Raw genomic sequence first — 19,318 nt, forward strand, 5'->3', positions numbered from 1 at the left:
GCATATGCTGCTGAATATTCCCTTCTTTCAACTTTGAAGGGTCATGAACACCACAGCAATCTGTGTTTTTAAGGAACAAACAGATGAACAAATCTAATGAGGACAGGGATGTATTTGAAGGATCAGTAGAGCCACTGTCCAGAGCAGAGACCTCTGGCTAGGGTAGGGTCAAAGTTTGCAGATACAAATTGGCAGTAGGGTCAGATAAAGAAGCAGGAACTGGAGCAGAAAAGTACAATAACCACGAAGCTGTGAACACAAATGATGCCAAGGTGAATTTTAATAAAAATTTGTTTCTGCTTAGTACATGGATACAGGTCCATAAGAAAAATGTAATTATGTCCACAGAGAACAACTGATTTTTATTTCTGTTTTTCACAGTACTTGTGATGAAGTTTAAAAAAGGACTTAAGAGTGTTACAATTGCTCATAGCTTTCAGATAATCCATTTGGTAGACTCCCAATCATCAAAATTCAGATTTAATTGCAAGATACATCTGAGTTGAGATGTGACAGAAGTATAAGCCCCACTGACAAGGCAGCAGGGTTATTTGGCTGCTGCTTGGTCATGTAAAGTGCTGATTTTCTTGCCATTAAGAATTGGATGCATTTCATTTTCTGTGCTGCAGCATTAAATCAGAACGATGACTGATTAGTTGAGGCAATAAGCACCACCCTGAAGTTTACTGCTTTTGGCTGGAGAGGGTGCCAAATGATTTGGCACTGCCCTGGCCCTCTGCCATGAAAGCCTCAATCTCCTGCACGGTCCGTGGGACGCAGGTGAGCAGCTCCATGCCCGTGGCTGTCACCACGATGTCGTCCTCGATGCGCACCTGCACGGGAGCACACGGTCACCAGGGGGGCACAGATGGCATGGGCAGCACCCAGGCAGCAGCAGGGAGGGCACAGGGTGCTGCTGCAACCAGGCAGAGCATCCCACTGCGAGCAGGAATTGTCACCACCAGCACCCTGGGGCTCTGCAGGTGACACTGGCAAGGGGGTTATTTACAGACGTGAACGAGACATTGACCGTGCCTCCAGCTGTTTCATTTTTCAGCATCAGTCTCTTTACATGCTTATGACAATGGGAAGATGCCAGCAGGCTAGAAAACTTAATGTTACAACTCACTTTATAAGCTTCTTGACTAATTACGCAAAAGCATATTGATAGTAGTTCTATCCAATCACTATAAGCACACGTACTTTTGGTTAAAACAATGCTTGCTTATTTTGAATACAATACTTACTTGTAAGCTTTAACCCACAGAGCTCCATTATTAAGCTTTAACCTTCCTAATATCTTGCTAGATAAATTTTCTGTAGCTTAGAAAGCTATTCAGACAAGCATTAATACACAGACCATTGTTCTATTTGCTTTTGCTTTTTCTACAGTTTCAATAATTTTTCTGCTGACCAATCTCATGGCTGCTGCTTAGCTCTACTCACAGTTCTGCTGTCTCTAAGGCCTGCATCTTGCAGCTTTCCCAAAACCCTCTAATTTTGTGGGTTCCCACAGCAGGCTCCATTTCCCCTTGGGCCACTGGTCCCTGCCACCCTCCTGGGGTCACACAGCCTTGGGGTGACCCCAGTGTGGTTGTGGCCCTCAGGTGCCTCTGCTGCAGTGGGTACATCAAGGACAGTCTGAGCAAGGAGCTGAGCAGTGAGCTCATGCTCTGTCATCCATGGGGCCAGGAAATCTCAACCCCTGACAGCAGGAGCAGTAAAAAGAACATTCTTCCCTGGATTTACCTCCAACCTCCTTAGCACATGCCTTGCTAGGGACAGTGCCTCCTGATGCCCACAGTGTCTGCTCTCAAAGCTCTCCTGTTTCTGAGCTGAAATTCAGGCAGCTTTTCTTTGCCTTTTTTTGCACTTAAAACTTCTATTTTTTTTTTGCACTTAAAACTTCATTCTATGGGGGCAGTAAATCTCAACTCCCTGACAGCAGGAGCAGTAAAAAGAACATTCTTCCCTAGATTTACCTCCAACCTTCTTAGCTTGCCAGGGACATGGCTTGCTAGGGACAGTGCCTCTTGATGCCCAGTGTCTGCTCTCAAAGCTCTCCTGCTTCTGAGCTGAAATTCAGGTAGCTTCACTTTGCACTTAAAAATTTTCTCTAAACTCAATAAACTTTCAAAGTGAAACTCTGAACATTAAATAGCTTGTGGCTGATATTCCACACATTGAATTTTGAGTTGATGAGAAAGTCCTAAGCAGATCAGACATTTCTTTTAAAATACAATTACTAAATTTCAAATCCTGGAAGGAAAAAGCAGATCCTCTCAGTTTTTCAACTCTTGCTATTAAAATGAAAAGTGTGCTCCATTTCTATTTGTCTCTAATCTCTTCTTACCAGTAAATGTGCCTACACAGTCATTCCCATTATCTTATCAGAAAAATGTTGCTAAGTTGCTAAGCTGCAATAAAAGCAATTTTAGTAAGGTGCAAATCCAAAAGAACACAAACCCTGGGTACTCCCACCTTACAATTGCTTTAATTGTTTCTGACCTCTTGACATTTTCAACTAAAAATAAAGCTGGTTAACATTTGTACTTCTGATTGCAAAATAATCCATTTGTTCAAACAGAATGAGTCATCCAGTCCTTATTAAACTGTTTAATGATGTCTTTGCCAGATTATTTCTTTTACTTGGTATCAAGTTAAGTGTATTATAAAGCAGAATTAAATAAACAAACTCCATTGAGTTGACACATTTGTTTTGGACAGCTGTGAATTGGAAAGCTGTGAGGCTCTGTATGCTCAGTGCCTTGCTGCAGAGCAGATCAGCAACTCATGCAATGACTCTGCACTTGAACAGAATTTATCAGGATGGGCTTCTTGATTCCCTGCTTCAAATCTGACTGCTGAGCAAAACACAAGCCAGGCATTCAGCAGGAGGGCCCCACTGCATCCAAAGGCAAATCCTGCCATGTGCCTGTCCTCCCTGGGTGGGTCAGTCCCTGCCAAAATCCTGATGGTACCAGGCAAACCCTGCAGGAGTGCCAGCACCCAGGGACAGACCTGGGAAGGTGGCAAAAGCCAAAGTGTCACATTGGCAAGCTCAGCCAGGATAAATGGAGCTGGACACAGTGATGATGTGGAAAGTAAAAATGTCAGTGCAAAAGTGAGTCTGAGAGCAGGGGGAAGGCCAGACAAAGCTAGAACTGAAATTCCCCAGCTACAGTGACATATCAGCCACAATTCAGCCTCTTGATCAGTAATTAGCAAAAAACCAAGAAAAGTGCTTTGTTCTTTCCAGTTTAGTGCTTCATGACTTCACAATACCTCTGCACTCTTTGGGAGGATGGACTGACTTAAAGCAGAGCAGATGAAAGCCAGACTACAGTGGGGAAGAACAGCTGAGGCAAGGTGTCTGTCCACTGTTCTCTCTCTAGGCCACAAGAGAAAATCAGGGTGGGGAAGGAGCTGGGAAATAGGAAAGAGTCATGGAAGGACCAGGGAAAGGAAGGTCCAGTGAGGTGAGACAGGTCTGAAAAATAATGGACAAAGAGCTGGCACTGGCTAAGGAGCCGAGGGAGGGAGATCCTGGTGGAGGTGAGAAGTGAGACATCCTGAAAGCACAGAGGGGCTGCAGCTGCCAAAGGCAGGAACTGAGGGCGACCAGATGGAGGACGATGAGGGCCATGCCCTGTGACTCCTTGTATAGGAGGAGCATTGTTGGGAGGTCACACAACTGTTAGGAGATCACACAATTGTTAGGAGATCACACAATCTGTGTCACAGCCCAGCTGTGATCTGCTGTGAGAAGTGGGAGAGCCAGGACTGTCCCATCAGTCTGCTCAGCATCAGCACCTCCAAATGGGCTTTGGGATGTGGATGGAGACACACAGAACCACCGGGCCCTGGGACCACCCACCACTCCCTAGGAACATGCCCCTTCTTTCCCCAGAATCCAGTCCTTCCTCTGCTGGACAAATCTCACCTGAAATGGATGCTTGCCACAGGAGAGAAGTCAGATTTCCCATTTTCAGTGCATAATTTTTCCTTTGTCCAAAAGCAACATGAGTGCAGAGGAATAGGCTCTCAAGGGGAAGGAAATGGTTTCATTTGCTCCTTTCCTTCACACCCTCCATGCTTCACCCTGAGTTTAAACTCAGCAGCAGCAAGAAGCAGCTTCAGAGGACCTGCAAAACCTTCCCCACAGGAGAGCCTGTCATTTGGTCTTGTCTTCTGGCCAAATGGACAAAAGATGCTGGATCTCTTTGGCAAGGCTGATTGGTTTGGGGCTGCCTTTCCCAGAGGGGGACAGTGGTTATGAAACTTGCTCTCAGAGCTGTCCCTGTTTGCAGGCTCTTTGTTCATTAGTACTGCTTGTTTCAGGGCTACAGAGTGGTTTGGAGTTGGGCACTGAAGTGTGAGGCTCACTGCACACCCAGCTTTCAGGCTGCTCTGCAAAAACCCAGGGCAGGCTTCACTTTCTTAGTGTGAAATGGCAGACTTCAAAAAACCACTCCTGTAAAGATGCAGCGGCCAGGAATGCCAGGACTGCCCCAAAAATGCCTTTTTCTTATCAAGGGTAGTGGTGGCATGATCTGTCCAGCTAGACCTGATTGCACAACTGCCTGACACCAGCAACAGGCCATCATGTGGCTCCACTCAGTGGCCCCAGCTGTGTCCCAAAGCAGGGCCTGGGGGCACAGCCAAGGGCAGCACAGGAGTTAAACACCAGGGCTGCTGTCAGCCCACACAGCCTCGCACTTTGTCCTCACTTACTAATGCAGCCATGCTCCCCAGAGACTCCTGAGCTACCTTCCAAGGGAAACAGGGCTGGAGCTCTCACTAATTTCTTTTGGATGATAATATATATACGAGGTTTTGACAACCAAGAAACTCTTTTGGCCAATTAAATAATCCAGATTTGCATGATGACAGATCCCAGATGTCAAAAAAGGCAACTGATGAAATGTCCCCTTTTTAAAAAAAATCTGTTGATCATTTGTTTGATTATGGCTGTGGAAAGCAGCAACACTATCACTGCAAGACCTCAGAGTGGGAGAGTTGCCTGAAGATGACGACAGGATGTGGCCACACGTAGGACCATGCAAAGCAGACAGGCACAGGTCTGGCTGGAGGACCCTGGGTCTGTTCCTACAGAGGCAGCTGTGCAGCCAAGAGAAATTATTTCAACTCAGCCATCAATTTTCCAATAATTTTTAACAGAGCAAGCTTATCCTGAGCAGAGTTTGACTTAGGAAGCAGAGCTGCTGCACCAAACCCAGGCTGCAAAGGAAGGCATTTGCTGCTGTTCCACAGTGCCTGTGCCAAGGGGTTTGCTGTATGTGCATGGTGGGCTCTGTGCTCAGGGAATCTCATCCCATGCTGTACTCTTCTTGGCACAAGCAGGTTTCATTCACAACCAAGCCCTCATGTCAAGAGAAGCTTTATTTTAAATGTCCACATTTAAATGTTGACATTTTAATAGAAAAGGATCAATATCAGTAGGGTGAGGCCATGGATTTTATTAGATTAACTGATAGAGATGGGAAAAAAGCCTCAGGTGCCCAGTCCCTTCATCCAGGCTCAAAAAGAAACATTAAACTACAAGCAAAATACATGTTAGAAATAGCTGGTCTTACTTTAACCTAATTATGTTAATTAGAGAAGAGAAAAGGGCTAAAGAAGGTTTATAAGCACCTAGCAGTAGTTTTTGGGTTGTCTACACCTATCACTTCCCTTAGGAGAACTTTCAAAGGAAGTTAAGTATGCACATTGTGACAATTGCTTTCCCATGAAAACTTTTGGAGAAATGCTGTGTAGCATTTTTACTGTGATACAATAAACAATATTAAAAACTAGATGAGCATAACGTTTATTGCCTAGTAAACAATTTCATTTCACAATATAAATTCACCATAAACTCAGAAACAGAGCCTGATCTCCTGAAAAATAAAAATCAGGACAGACAACTTTATTGCTGTCTGAACCAAAGGTAGAAGCAGTTGTGTATCTTGCTCTTTATTTGGTTTAGCATTTATTCTGAGTAAGGGAGATACTACTGTTTTGAAACATATTGTAATAGTAGCAGATCTTCAAGTTCCTGGGCTTTGTAAATCTGTTTAATTTTTAAATGAGAAAAATCTGTAAATGAAAGTAATGCATTTACCACCCATCTGCCTTTCAGCATTTCCTCTAAGTTGCATAGTTTTCAGATATTAAGTCTAGTGCTAGTTCTACAAATCCTAGGGAAAATAAAGCCTGAACAGAGACTGAATGTGTAAGGCCAAAGAAAGACTGAATGGCTTTACTGTGTCTTTGAGAAAACATCATATGAACTGCATGAATCAGTAATCAGCTTATGAAGAATGGAAATGTCAAACCCTAAAGGGCAGCATTTGCAGTCAGCATTTCCCCTTCCCCGAGGATTCAGCTGCTTTTCCTGAGCAATGCACACAACTTCATGCACACCCCTGTATTTGCACATCTGTGTTTGTTCAGGAGCTGTGGGGCAGAGTCCAGGCAGAGCAAAGGTGCCCTGGGCCAGGCCCTGTGCCAGATCCAGTAGCAAGGGACAGCAGCCCTTGTCCCACAGGAGCTGTGACCTCGCCAAACTGGACCTTGGCTTTCCAGATGGACAACTGAACTCCATGTGACTGAAACATCCCAAAATTGGCCAGGGAAGTTTGTGAAGGACTGAGCTGTCAAGCAAAGAGTGCAGGGCTTCAGACAGGCAACATCCCCTGGGCTCCCCCTGCAGGGACCTGTCCTTGACCCAGAGGAGGTGAAAAGCCCCAGTTCATGCCCCAGAGCAGCAGGGACAGCCCCAAAGGCTGAGCTGGGCTCGAAGGTGGAAGGACTGCTGATGGACCTGCCCCAGCAGGGCACGCACACCTCACCCTGCCTCTCCTTCCCTGCTCCTCACATGGCCTCTCCTTCCCTGCTCCTCACCCTGCCTCTCCTTCCCTGCTCCTCACCCTGCCTCTCCTTCCCTGCTCCTCACACGGCCTCTCCTTCCCTGCTCCTCACCCTGCCTCTCCTTCCCTGCTCCTCACCCTGCCTCTCCTTCCCTGCTCCTCACCCTGCCTCTCCTTCCCTGCTCCTCACATGGCCTCTCCTTCCCTGCTCCTCACCCTGCCTCTCCTTCCCTGCTCCTCACCCTGCCTCTCCTTCCCTGCTCCTCACATGGCCTCTCCTTCCCTGCTCCTCACATGGCCTCTCCTTCCCTGCTCCTCACCCTGCCTCTCCTTCCCACTCTCCTCATGGCCAACTCCAGCCAGCACAAATTAGTCAATGGCTACAGCCTTGCCCTCTCTGGCACACCACAAGGGCTTTGCTTCTCAATGCAGAGACTTGTCCCAGTCAAGAAAATTATTGAAAGCCCAAAAAATACATGAATTCAAGGTGAATTTATGAAAAATCCACAAATTCCCTGTATGGACAGACTTAGAATTACAGTGGTGTTACTTCAGTGAATGTTAGTTCATTTTTGAAGTGAATTACACTAAACCAAATCAAGAACATTTTAATTAAGTGAATTACACTAAACCAAATCAAGAACATTTCTCTCTCTGCAGAGAGAAATGCACAACTTATTTCCTTTTGTAGAATGTGTTTTACACTTAAAGGAAGATTGGACTGGCTGTAGTGAACTCTTCAGCTACAACTGACACCAGTACTAGCCCCTGTACTATTAATATTTGTCAGTAAAAATACTGGGCTTTTTAAAAAAAGATTTTAAAAGATCTTTTTTTAATCCCATAGAAAGAACGTTTTCTGGCATGCTTTTGTGAGAAATACTCACTCACTCACTCTGGATAAACTAGAATGAAACATTTTGTTCATAACTGAGCACTCTACACAGCACAAATTGCATCTTCTTTTTATGCAGAATCAAGTCAGAATGGTAAAATGGAAAAACTTATTTTGATTGCTCTATAATTCATCTTTATTGAAGAATTCAGAAATATTCAGATGTATTCCAGTCTTAGATTTTATTTTCATTCTTCTCCTGGACAAAATCAAGTGACAACATCTGGCTCAGGGTATGTGTGTATTATTATTTTTTTCTCTCTAAGTAAAATGTATTGTTCACAGGGGGATCAGAGATTAAGATTTTTGCTCAATCGTTTTTGGGCTGCCCCTTCTTTTAGCAAAGTTTGTTGGCCAGCTCTCCTTACAAGTCATCATTACAGGAAGCTAAACAAAAATGAGGGAACAAAGTTTGCTTGAAATCTCTGGAACAAAAGTGCCTGATCCAGCAAGTTATTACCAAGGTAGAGATCCCAGGCTGTCCCTCCTATTCTGTGCAACCACAGGCAGAAGGTGAGCCACAGGCACAGCTCAGGCTGCAGAAATGCAGTGGGCATTCACAGAAATTTGGGAAAAATGTGGGCTTTGCTGAGCAATTTCAGGGAAAGCTCACCAGGAATCAATTCAATTGCTGAAAAACTCTCACAGTGCGTTTACATGGAAAATGGAGACAGCTAAACCTGTTTCCATTGCAGTGTGAAGGTACACAAGCACATCACAGTGTTCTTTAAAAATACATTTCAGTGTGTGCTGTCACACAGAATGTGCTCACAGTGAGAAAATGCAGAATTAGCTGCCTTTTGCTCACCAGTACCTCAGCTGTCTGGCTGGCAAATCTTGATAAAGAAACAACCCAGAGACAGATAATGTCCCAGAGCTCAGCAGTGAATTAAATAGCAGCAAGGGTAAAGTCCTGTGTCTCTCAACAAGGCTGCACCCACACCATGGGTGGCTGCCCTGGAGCCTGGCTGGCTCACATGACTGGGGACAGCACACACAACTTTCCTGTCAGGGCTGGTGGCTCCAAGGCAGCTCAGACCAAAGTGCTACAGTGATCACCCTCTCAAGGCTGGGGTACAGGGATAAATCAGTCAATGGCAGCAGCAGACAACTCCTAATGAGTGAATTAGGAAAATTCCTAATGAGTGAATTTTCCTACCAGAAACTCACCACCACTGCAGTGACTGCTGGCTGCACTGAGACTTGGCAGAAGAGCCAGGGGAGGATGGGGCACGGCAGCTGCCTGCTCTATCTCTGTGCAGGAACAATGTGGCACCCTACAAAGGCTTGTCCTGCTGAAATAAAAGCCCACTGGAAGCACTGCAGCTGCTGAAAGCTCTGTGAGGGTGGTGGCTTTGAATGGGAAACGTGCCCTGGACAGCATGCACAGCCAAGGCCCCTCCACTTGCCCAGCAGCTGCTGCTGGAATGATTGCCCAGATCACCTCTACCTCCCCTGGCCAATGCTCCTGTGCCCACTGAGCCTGTCACACTGAGCATGGGGGCTCTGGAACCCCATCAGCCATTCTGCTGGAAACAGGGAAGGCTCCCACAAAGCACAGGTTTCATGCCATTCTGTCAATAATCCTGTAAGAGCAATTATTGCTGTTTTCATCTACCTAAACTGCATCTTCTGCCCCAGCACTGGACTGTGCTGCTGACAAGGAAGCCAACTCTGTACTACAGAACTCAGTCTCATATTTCATAACATACATGTTTCACACACTAGACAAAACACTTACCTGGCAAGCCACTGTATGGTGCTGGCAGAGAGTATTTCAGTCAATGGGAAAATATGGGTCTATCATTAATCACTAGTAAAAAACCACATTAAAAATTAGAATAAAACCCCTCAGTTTGTCTGCAGAGTCAAATGGCCGGAATGACTCAAGGTGCTGCTTCAGGAACAGCTCTATGTGCAGTACATTACAACACCCAAAAGCTGTAAGGCTTTTGGGGGTTGTAAGAAGTCCCAAAAGTTGTAAGAAGTCTCAAAAGTTGTAAGAAGTCCCAAAAGCTGTAAGTCCCAAAAGACTTCTGCTCGGATACATGGTAAGGACGAACAGAGAGAATACCAATTAAGGAGACCATGTGCCAAGCATACTCACCCCGCCGAAGGCCCTGAAGCGCTGCAGGACGTCCCTGTTGATGAAGCAGGCCCGGGCAGGGTCGTGCAGGGCCTGTTCCAGGAGGGGCTGGATGAAGTAGATGCCCGGCTCGATGGTGAGCACCATGCCCGGCTGCAGGCGGCGCGCCGTGCGCAGGCTGCACAGCCCCGGCTCCTCCGCGCGCTCCACGCCCTGCCACACACACACACACACACTGTCACCTTTCTCCTCACACAGCAATCTGCCCAAAAATATCTCTAGGATTCACATTCTCTGAGCCTCAGATGATGATCAAAACAATTCTTATTTGCTGTGCCTGTGTTGTGCCAAAGTAGAATGCAATATGGAGATTGTTTACCCAAAGTGATGGTGTTTTGTTTCCTTGGCTGTCACAGACATGTTTTATGGAAAATCCTTCCATTAGGATTTTTTCTCCTGAGAAGCTGAGAGGCCTCAGGAACAAAATGGAAACAATGGTTATCTGCTGCTGTGGAATGCAACAGGTGCATCTGTGATTGGTCTCAGGTGGTTGTTTTTAATTAATGGCCAATCACAATCAGCTGTCTCGGACTGTCTGGTCAGTCACAAGATTTCCTTTTCCTTTTTCCTTCCCTTCCCTTCCCTTCCCTTCCCTTCCCTTCCCTTCCCTTCCCTTCCCTTCCCTTCCCTTCCCTTCCCTTCCCTTCCCTTCCCTTCCCTTCCCTTCCCTTCTGAAGAAATCCTTTCTTCGATTCTTTTAGTATAGTTTTGTTCTATCATTTTCTTTTAATATAATATGTATCATAAAATAATAAATCAGCCATATGAAACATGGAGTCATGATTCTCATCTCTTCCCTCATCCTGGGACCCCTGTGAACAGCACCACATTTGGCCTGTCAGGGCCAGGTGTGTGTGTGTGGGTCAGGACTGTGGGCTGACAGCCACAAGATTCTGTGCAGTTGAGTGTTTGGCAGATTCACTTTAGATGTAATCTAATATAATATAGAATAATACAGTATAATTAATTAGCCTTCTGATAAGATGGAGTCAGATGCATCATTCTCTCCCCTCACTGGAGAGAATGGGTTGGGTCTCTCCCCAACCCACTCTCACAGACAGCAACACATGGAGCACCTTACAGCAAGCCCTCCTGTGCTGACTGCTCCATAAGACACACAAAATATAAAAAATAATCACAAAGGACTGAAATTAGCTATGCAATTACCTCCCTCCCATCAGCCCTCATTTAGCTTTCACACAGAGTGATGAGCAGATTTCAGCTCAATGCCCCAACTGTTTTTTGCACCACAGAAATCTTGGCTTTGGATATGCTTGGTACTGTTACTTGTTGCCCTGTTCTAAGTTCTTCTAAGCCTTATGATGTTTACATTCCTGTAATGAAGTTTCTCACGCACTTTTATGTAAATAATTATTGTTTTACATTCTTTTCTGGAGGAGGAGAAATTTGATGGACTGTTGGTTTGTCCAGTGTCATTGGAGAGGTGGCACTGTCACCCTCCAATCCACTGTCACTTTTGAAAGCCTATAAATGTTGGAGTCAGAAAATAAACTTCCCTTTTTTTTTACCTTGGAGGTTCCAGCGTGTGTGTAGTTTTATTTCATGTCCTATAGCAACTGTATTACAAAGCAAAAATAATTCCTTGCACTGTTCCTTGCCCTACCCTCCCTTGGAAGGTATGGTATTGTAAGTGACATGCAAATCTTGAAATGCCCCTGCCACGTCATGGCTGAAACAGCTGAACTATGCAGCAGAGAACAATTTCTCTTCAAGGATATGCAAATACTCCTTCTCACCAAATGTTATTAAAATTACACATTTATGATCTGGATTCAGGAGCAATGAGTCTACACATGACCTCATAAAAGCAGCCCATTTAAACTAAACTTTTGTCAGATTCAGACTTTCAGGCAACATGGTGCTGATTAGTATTATTAAAAGTTAAGTCAAAACAAGTCTGAACTAGCAAAATATTCTCTCCTTCCCAAAAGCTGGTAAAATAAAATGATATATGAGGACGTGCTTAGTCAAGGAATTAGAAACACTGCAAGGACTAGTTCTGGGTATTCATTTTCTTCCCCCCAAATGTGCCAGGTATTGCATTATCAGAATAAACATATCTCAATCCCATTAGCTGTTTGAAAATTCTTTGCAATGGTAGCAAAATTTCCCCAACAAACTATCGTAATGACCTGTGAACAGCTCACAGGCCCAGCAGCTCTCAATCCTGCTCACACTGCTCAAGAACCTTCTCTGCTTTAGCCAGCACATCAGAGGTTAACACTTCTGTGAGACCACAGCAACATTTCTCTGGTTTCCACACAGCTTTCCTGAGCCTTGCTTCTGCCCAAAGCCACGATGATGCTTTTGTTCCCTTTGCAGAGCTTATTCTCTTCCAGCATCTTGCAGTAGCCAAGATTTCTAGAGTTGACCAGCCTGGACATTTCTAGAGTTGACCAGCCTGGACACAGATTTTGCCCATTTTGACAGTGTGTTCCATGTGTTTTATGGCATATGTTTGATTTGAACTTTGCAGAGCACTATGTATTACACCAAAATAAGAAAACATGGTTTTGTTTTACTGAGCCTAGGAAACAAGAATACTGTAATATTAAGCAAGGCATTTTGAATTTGTACTCTTATCAAAACTCAAAGAAAATCAATATATTTCTAAACTTGAAACAATAACTGCACTGAAATGGAGCCATTTTTTCTCTCATACTGCCCTTTGGGGTTTGGCATTTCACACATTCATTGTAATGTGTAAAGGAAATGAGGGCATCCAATCTTGTGGATTAATCTCTCCATGAGCTGTAAACAATTAGATTAGTGTCTGGACCTTTTGGTGCCTGGCCAACTATCTATCTGCTACTTCACAACAAACAACCCAGATCTGGCTTTTAAGTACACTTCTCAATTCTGCTTGCAAACGCCTTTTCCAAGGCAGTCAATCCAAGACAGATGCTAGAAAGACAAATGCAGAGCGAGGCAAACAATCGCAAACATCCTCTGAAGGCAGCCCTGGCACAGCATCCAGATTTTTTTGCCTTTCCTTAAAATAAATGGTGTTTAACATCATGGGTGACAATAAAGCCTCAGCAGCCCCCTTTATTTACCTCTGTACAGCTGCTAAAGCAATGGTAGGCATTTTCTCTAGACTGCTAGCTGTGTGATCCTGATTTTAACTCTTCCTCCAAGGAGCTAACAGCAGCAAGACCCAAGATACACATTTGGAAACATCTCAGCAATGCAGGGAGACTTCCCAAGGCACCTGAATATTGCTGCTCATCCAAAAATAAAATTCTAACTTCTCTGGAAGGAATTCACAAAGTCTTTTTGCTATTTCCCCCATCCTGTCTCAGCCCTGGGTTGTGTGGCTCTGGGTTTCATCTCCAGGTGTTTGGATTCTGCAGGTGCAGCTCTATCCCTACCATGAAAGCATCTCTAGAGGGCCTCCAAAGGAAGGGGAACACTGCTCAGCTTTCCAGAGCTGGAAAACAAGCAGGACAACAGTGGGTGGGCTTGTCCCTTTGAACAGAGACCAGGAGATGTGTGGAATGGCTGCAGAGAGACAGGTTCTGGCTGTGCCTGTATGTGCCCACTCACTCTGAGCAGAGGACAGCATCAGCCCAATTTGCGGTGAGGCTGAAGGACAAAATGAGCTGGCACAGGAAATAAGCAGAGAGGGGCCATGACCAAGCTGAGTGCATGACAAAGTCCCTTCTTTTGAGAGCAGTGCTGGATTAAACACAGATCTGACTGGCTTCAGCCTCCCAAGTGCCATCTGATCTCTGGGCACTCGTGACCACCTTGGAAGCCACCACACCCATCAGGTCCAGGGCTGACAGCTCTCACTCTGCTGTGGTTTTTATGAAAAGTAGGATGAACTCAGGACCTTTCTTAATGACTGAAACACCACAATCCCCAAACAGAAGATGACAGTCTGAAACAAGATTTGCCATTTCTCATCAAGTCAAGCTCTCTTGGGAGCAAAGCCCGACAGGGCAACCTCACACTGTCATCCATCAGTAGGACTCTCCTGCCATTAAAGGATTTCCTTCTTTGTGAGGAGGAACCTTCCCTACATCTCACAGCTGAACAGCTCAAGCTTTGTTTTCAACAATGCCATGATGTTTTTTTGCAGTAAGAAGAAATAAAGAGTGAAAAAGTGAGTGTTGGTACAGCAGCTGTGTGGGTACCTGTTCCTTATCCCCATTATATCCTGCAGGCCTGGCCACTGAGCAGCACCCTTGTCACAGTGCTGCACAGACAGAAAGTATAAGCTGATAATTTACCCCCCAAAAATGTACAGAATAGTCTAGAAAATATTAATGCCTAGGCATCTAAAAGGAGACTTGCAGTTATATTCTGTGAAAATTAAATTTTGTATTTATTCTCCTTGTATATTGCAACAGACAGTATCTGAAATTGTTTTCTAAGACTGACTTTATTTGGAGTTCACATCTAAATCTGATCACATTTTAAGATTGAGACACTCCTCCCTCAGTAAGCACAGATGTATGACACTGTCATTTGTGACTGTACTCCTGCCAAGAACATTGGATTCGAATTAATGGTTCATCTAAGGTAACAAAAACCAGCAGGGCTAAGCAATAAGGACTGTCAAGGGAACCAGAGAATTATTATGTAAACTGATTTTATTACTATGTAAGCAAAATAAAAGTTCAAATTAAGTGTACAGTAATTCAAAATATTACTATTTTTGGAATGCGCAGGGAATTAGGAAGTATGCAAATCTGCCTATTTCCCAGAAAAAGGGCTGTGGAAGACCAGAATTTGCAATATCCCCAGAATATCTCAGTATAAAGATGAACCACTGCTTGCTCCTAAGCAACTCAATAGTTAATATGTTGCTTTTTCCATGGAAGAGCTCCACTGTGTATCATGCTGGATCTTGCAGAGACAGCTCCAGGCCCACTCCTGGGTTTGTTTTTGGAGCAGCACAGAAGAAAACCACAGGTGATGTCCCTGTGCTCACCCAGCAGCTGGAGATGCACAAGTGCAGAGACCTGCAAGGGCACCCTGCCTGCCAAACCAGGGGCTGCACGTTGGCATCGCCCAAAGTTTCCTCAAGCCAGTGGTGGCACAAACCCCAGCCACGGCCCAGAACACCTGAGGTACTCATAAATGCAAATACTGAACCACAGTAAAAGGCTCATTAGTGACACAATCTAGTTTCACATTCTCTTTTTCCAGCTAAATCATCACAGAACTTTTTGGAGCCTGACAGACTGTCCCAGTTGGAACACATCCAGTACAGTGAAGTCCAAACCACTTTACCAAGCTAAGTGCAATCAAGTATTTAAATTAATCAGAATACTAACATTACATTTAGATAATATGAAATGAGCACCAAAGTGAAATCTCAGCTCTTTTACTCTTCCCTATTCTCCCAGTGCACATACCTAACTTCTAATTAGCTCATTTAATGTAAAAAGAGCAGAGCTCTGTGCAGCCAGGAAAAGAAAAGTCTCCAATTCCATTTCACGTGTCTCCTGGTCCCTTCCCCAAGCCCTTGTTTCACTTGCTGAGTGTTCCTAATGAAGATTAGTTGATTCAATCTGTGCCTTTGCTGCCTGTGGCACCTGCAGGAACTGCTGGCAGGGCTGCCTTTGAAATCAGCAGCAGGTTACAGGAGAAGGGGCCCCAAGCACCCAGATCACTCCTGGCATTTGCAAATCAAAGCTCCCACTTCTGCAGGAGAATCTAATTACTGGCTGGAGCTTTTGGGACACAGCTCAAAGTTAATATTGGGGGAATAGAGGACACATTTAACTCTCTGCTTTACTTGAAGTGTTTTCTTCTTTTTCTAAGTATTAACTGTGGTATCAGTTTAAGTTACCTGATAACTCTCCTGTTATTGCAGGGAATGAGGAAAAATCATCTGCCACTTATTTGAGGCACTGCTGCCTCATGATTCAGCTGGAGCTGGATTTCAATCCAGCATTACAGCGTGGTTCTGAGCAGAACTCCCCATATAATTTTTGCTTTCTGATCCCTGATGTTACCAAGCTCCAGTGCTATCATAATGGAAATAACAAAACATATAGACTGTGGTTTTGTAATTTTTCTCTTTCTTTAGAACCTAAGTTTGAGAAAAAAAGAGATAGCAAATAGTAAAAATCACCAGGTTGACAACCACAGCATTAACCTGGAAGAAGAGGAGAGTATTTAGAATAATTTATAAGAGTTTTATAAGAAATAAGAGAAAGGATTGCAAAAGCTACCAAGAGCACTGTTTCAGAATGAAACCAATAACAAGCACTATTTAAAATCTAATGAACAAATTTCTTGTGACACACAGGAAGCAGACATAAGCAATAGCCTTAAAAGAAAGGTTTTGTCTTTTGTGATCTTTAGATACCATGAGTGAAAATTGCATAGCAAAAACCCCACAGTACACCAATGATACCTTACTTTTTTCATGCAATTGAAAGCAGAGCTCTACTGTTTTGTTTTTTCTCCTCCTACTGCACATTGAATAAATTGTTCAAAAACACACAAGCTCCATTAGTTGCTGCTAAAATGTCAGAAATATCTGGACAATAAATATTCAGATAAAAACTCTGTTAGCACACAAAGTCTTTTGCAACAAACTTCAGTAAGTCAGAGAAACATAAGCTACTATCTCCATCACAAAAAATGAAACAGAACTAATGAAACCCAAACCAAGCAACTAAAAACCTCAAATCCTTAACACCTTTTTTCTCAGTGGAGGAGGGAACTCTGTGGTATGACAGGGCATGTCTGCATCATGATGGTGTTTGACCCAGCAGGTAGCAATATAGGCACCATGGATTTCAGTGCTGCTCTGCATGGAAAGGCAGTTTCCACTCATCTGCTTCCTTCCTGCATGCTGCCTGCTCAGTATGTACAGTTTTGCTATGCAGGAATTCAAAGAAACAAAACAAACAAATAAACAAACAAACAAAGGATTCCAGGGGGTACCATGAAGCAGAAGCAGCGAGTTTTTTCTCCTAATCTTTGCCCAAGGTGTACAATCACTTGCAAGAACAAACCCAAAAGTTAAACCTAATGAAATGTCCTTTTACTCTTTGTAAAGACACCCTAAGTGCCTTCCATACAGGTTGTTTCATGTTTGCAGGTCCTGGGTAACCAAGGCTTTGCAAGGTTATGGCAAATGAAGCAATTTGCAGCACCAGGGCCCTGCACAACAGCTTTAGGCTTCTTGGTAAATTCACTTCATCCTCTGATTCTTAAAGGAAAAAACATTAATGCATCATTTGCAATGCTAACCACAAAAAAATGAAATCTTCTGCTTCAACATAAAGTCGGATACATAAGGAAAATAATTTTTGCCAGAACAAGATTATTCCTGTATTCTCCAGTACTTAAATTCCCAGTCAGTCATCTGGGAGCAAGCTTTCTGTTAAAGGCAGACACAGCTTGTGCACAGCAGAGATGTTCCCCAAGCATGCACAGTGATGGAAGGATGTGGGTAACTCCAAAACACACTTCCAAACATAATTTGTGATGCAGAATAGCAACAAAAGGATCAGCTTTTCATGATAATTGAATTAAAAATTAAAACTAAGGTAAATCTTATAATTTTAAAAAACAAAATGAAATTAAACTCTTAATTCATAAGATGTGAAAATCACAGTAGTTATTAACCTAACTTAAATTAACTGGCTTATTATTATAGAAAGTCATCAAATGTACTTAGTGTTCTTTAGAGCCTTATAGTCAATTAATATAGCATGAAATTGAATCAACTCAGGCATCTAGAGACACAGAACCTAGATTTAAATGAAAACTTCAGCCTCATCTACCTCAGGGCCTGAAAATTTGGGGCCACCTACCACATTTTCTTCATTGCAACATGCACAAACCCTCATTTATATCCCATATCGAATTTACCCAGAAACAACTGAAAGAATGCAAGAAAACCATCTCCATGATTAAATTTTACAGCAGAAACTAGGCCCAGTGGGGTTTTCACCCTTTGAAGCAAGCTCAGTCTGACTGAGGGCCAGATTTTCTGAAGTGATTAGTACCACTGGGGCTGAGTTTCCAGCAGTGCCTGAGCTGCAGTCAGACCCTCAGAAGGAACAGGCGGATTTTCAAAGCGGAACGCGGCGCTCGGCTTCCCATGAGGAACACCACGGTCCCCAGGGAGCTCCTGCTGCTCAGCCCTCCTGAAAACCAGCACCTTCACTTGTGTGCTGCACTGGGAAACACTGTGCTCACACCACTGTGAATGTGCTGTCCTAAAATAAAATTGCCAAGACTCATTCATGGCTGGCAAACTGCGCGGTGCTCGGTTGTCTCGAGGAACATCGCGGTGCCCAGCAGGAGACATGATCCCCAGGGAGCTCCTGACAACTCAGCCCTCCTGAAAACCAGCACCTTTAGTTGTGTGCTTCACTGTGAACCATTGTGCTCACACTCCTATGAACATGCTGCCCTAAAATAAGATTGCCAAGACACGTTCATTGTTGGCAAAACACACGGCACTTGGTTTCCCCAAGGAATGCCGCAGTGCCCGGGGAGCTCCTGGTGCTCAGCCCTCCTGAAAACCAGCACCTTTACCTACATCCTTCACTGGGAAACACTGTGCTCACACTCCTGTGAACATGCTCTCCTAAAATAAGGTTGCCAAGACTCATTCATGGCTGGCAGAACACATGGCACTTGGTTTCCCTAAGGAATGCCACAGTGCCCGGCAGGAGACACGGTGTCCAGGGAGCTCCTGCTGCTCAGCCCTCCTGAAAACCAGCACCTTCACTTGCATCCTTTAGTGGGAAACACTGGTGCTCACAGTCCTGTGAACATGCTCTCCTAAAATAAGGTTGCCAAAACATGTTCATGGCTGGCAAAATGCGCAGTGCTTGGTTGTCTCGAGGAACGCCGTGGTGCCCAGCAGGAGACACAGTGCCCAGGGAGCTTCTGCCTGCTCAGCCCTCCTGAAAACCAGCAAATTTACTTGCATCTTTCAGTGGGAAACACTGTGCTCACACTCCTGTGAGTGTGCTGTCCTAAAATAGGGTTGTCAAAATATGTTCATCGCTGGCAAAATGTGTGGCACTCTGTTTCCCCAAGGAACGTCCCAGTGCCCAGGGAGCTCCTGGTGCTCAGCTCTCCTGAAAACCAGCACCTTCACTGGGAAACACTGTGCTCACACCAATGTGAACATGTTGTCCTAAATAAGGTTGCCAAGACATGTTCATGGCTGGCAAAATGTGCAATGCTCAGTTTCCCCAAGGAAAGCCACAGTCCCCAGGGAGTTGCTGGTGCTCAGCCCTCCTGAAAACCAGCACCTTCATTTGTGTGCTCCTCTGTGAAACACTGTGCTCACACTCCTGTGAACGTGCTGTCCTCAAATAAGGTTGCCAAGACACGTTCGTTGCTGGCCAAAACCAGTTGTTCTTTATCACAGCAAAAAATAGGAAGGGGAAATGT

At 44.4% G+C, this 19,318-nt stretch overlaps 1 protein-coding gene across 2 annotated transcripts in view; it reads right to left on the minus strand.

Annotated features, from left to right (window-relative positions):
* Positions 1-262: 262 nt before the first annotated feature.
* The window catches only part of PEPD (peptidase D), a 150,917-nt gene continuing 131,861 nt past the window's right edge, over positions 263-19,318 (minus strand). For both annotated transcript variants that reach the window (XM_064723274.1, XM_064723275.1), the window contains exons 14-15: positions 9,875-10,066; positions 263-833 (exon numbers count right to left, since the gene is read on the minus strand). In XM_064723274.1, coding sequence (XP_064579344.1) covers positions 684-833; positions 9,875-10,066 — 342 coding nt within the window. In that variant the 3' untranslated portion in view covers positions 263-683. The remainder of the gene's footprint in view (positions 834-9,874; positions 10,067-19,318) is intronic.

This window comes from Zonotrichia leucophrys, chromosome 11 (genome assembly GCF_028769735.1).
Source record: "Zonotrichia leucophrys gambelii isolate GWCS_2022_RI chromosome 11, RI_Zleu_2.0, whole genome shotgun sequence".
Taxonomy (NCBI): domain Eukaryota; kingdom Metazoa; phylum Chordata; class Aves; order Passeriformes; family Passerellidae; genus Zonotrichia; species Zonotrichia leucophrys.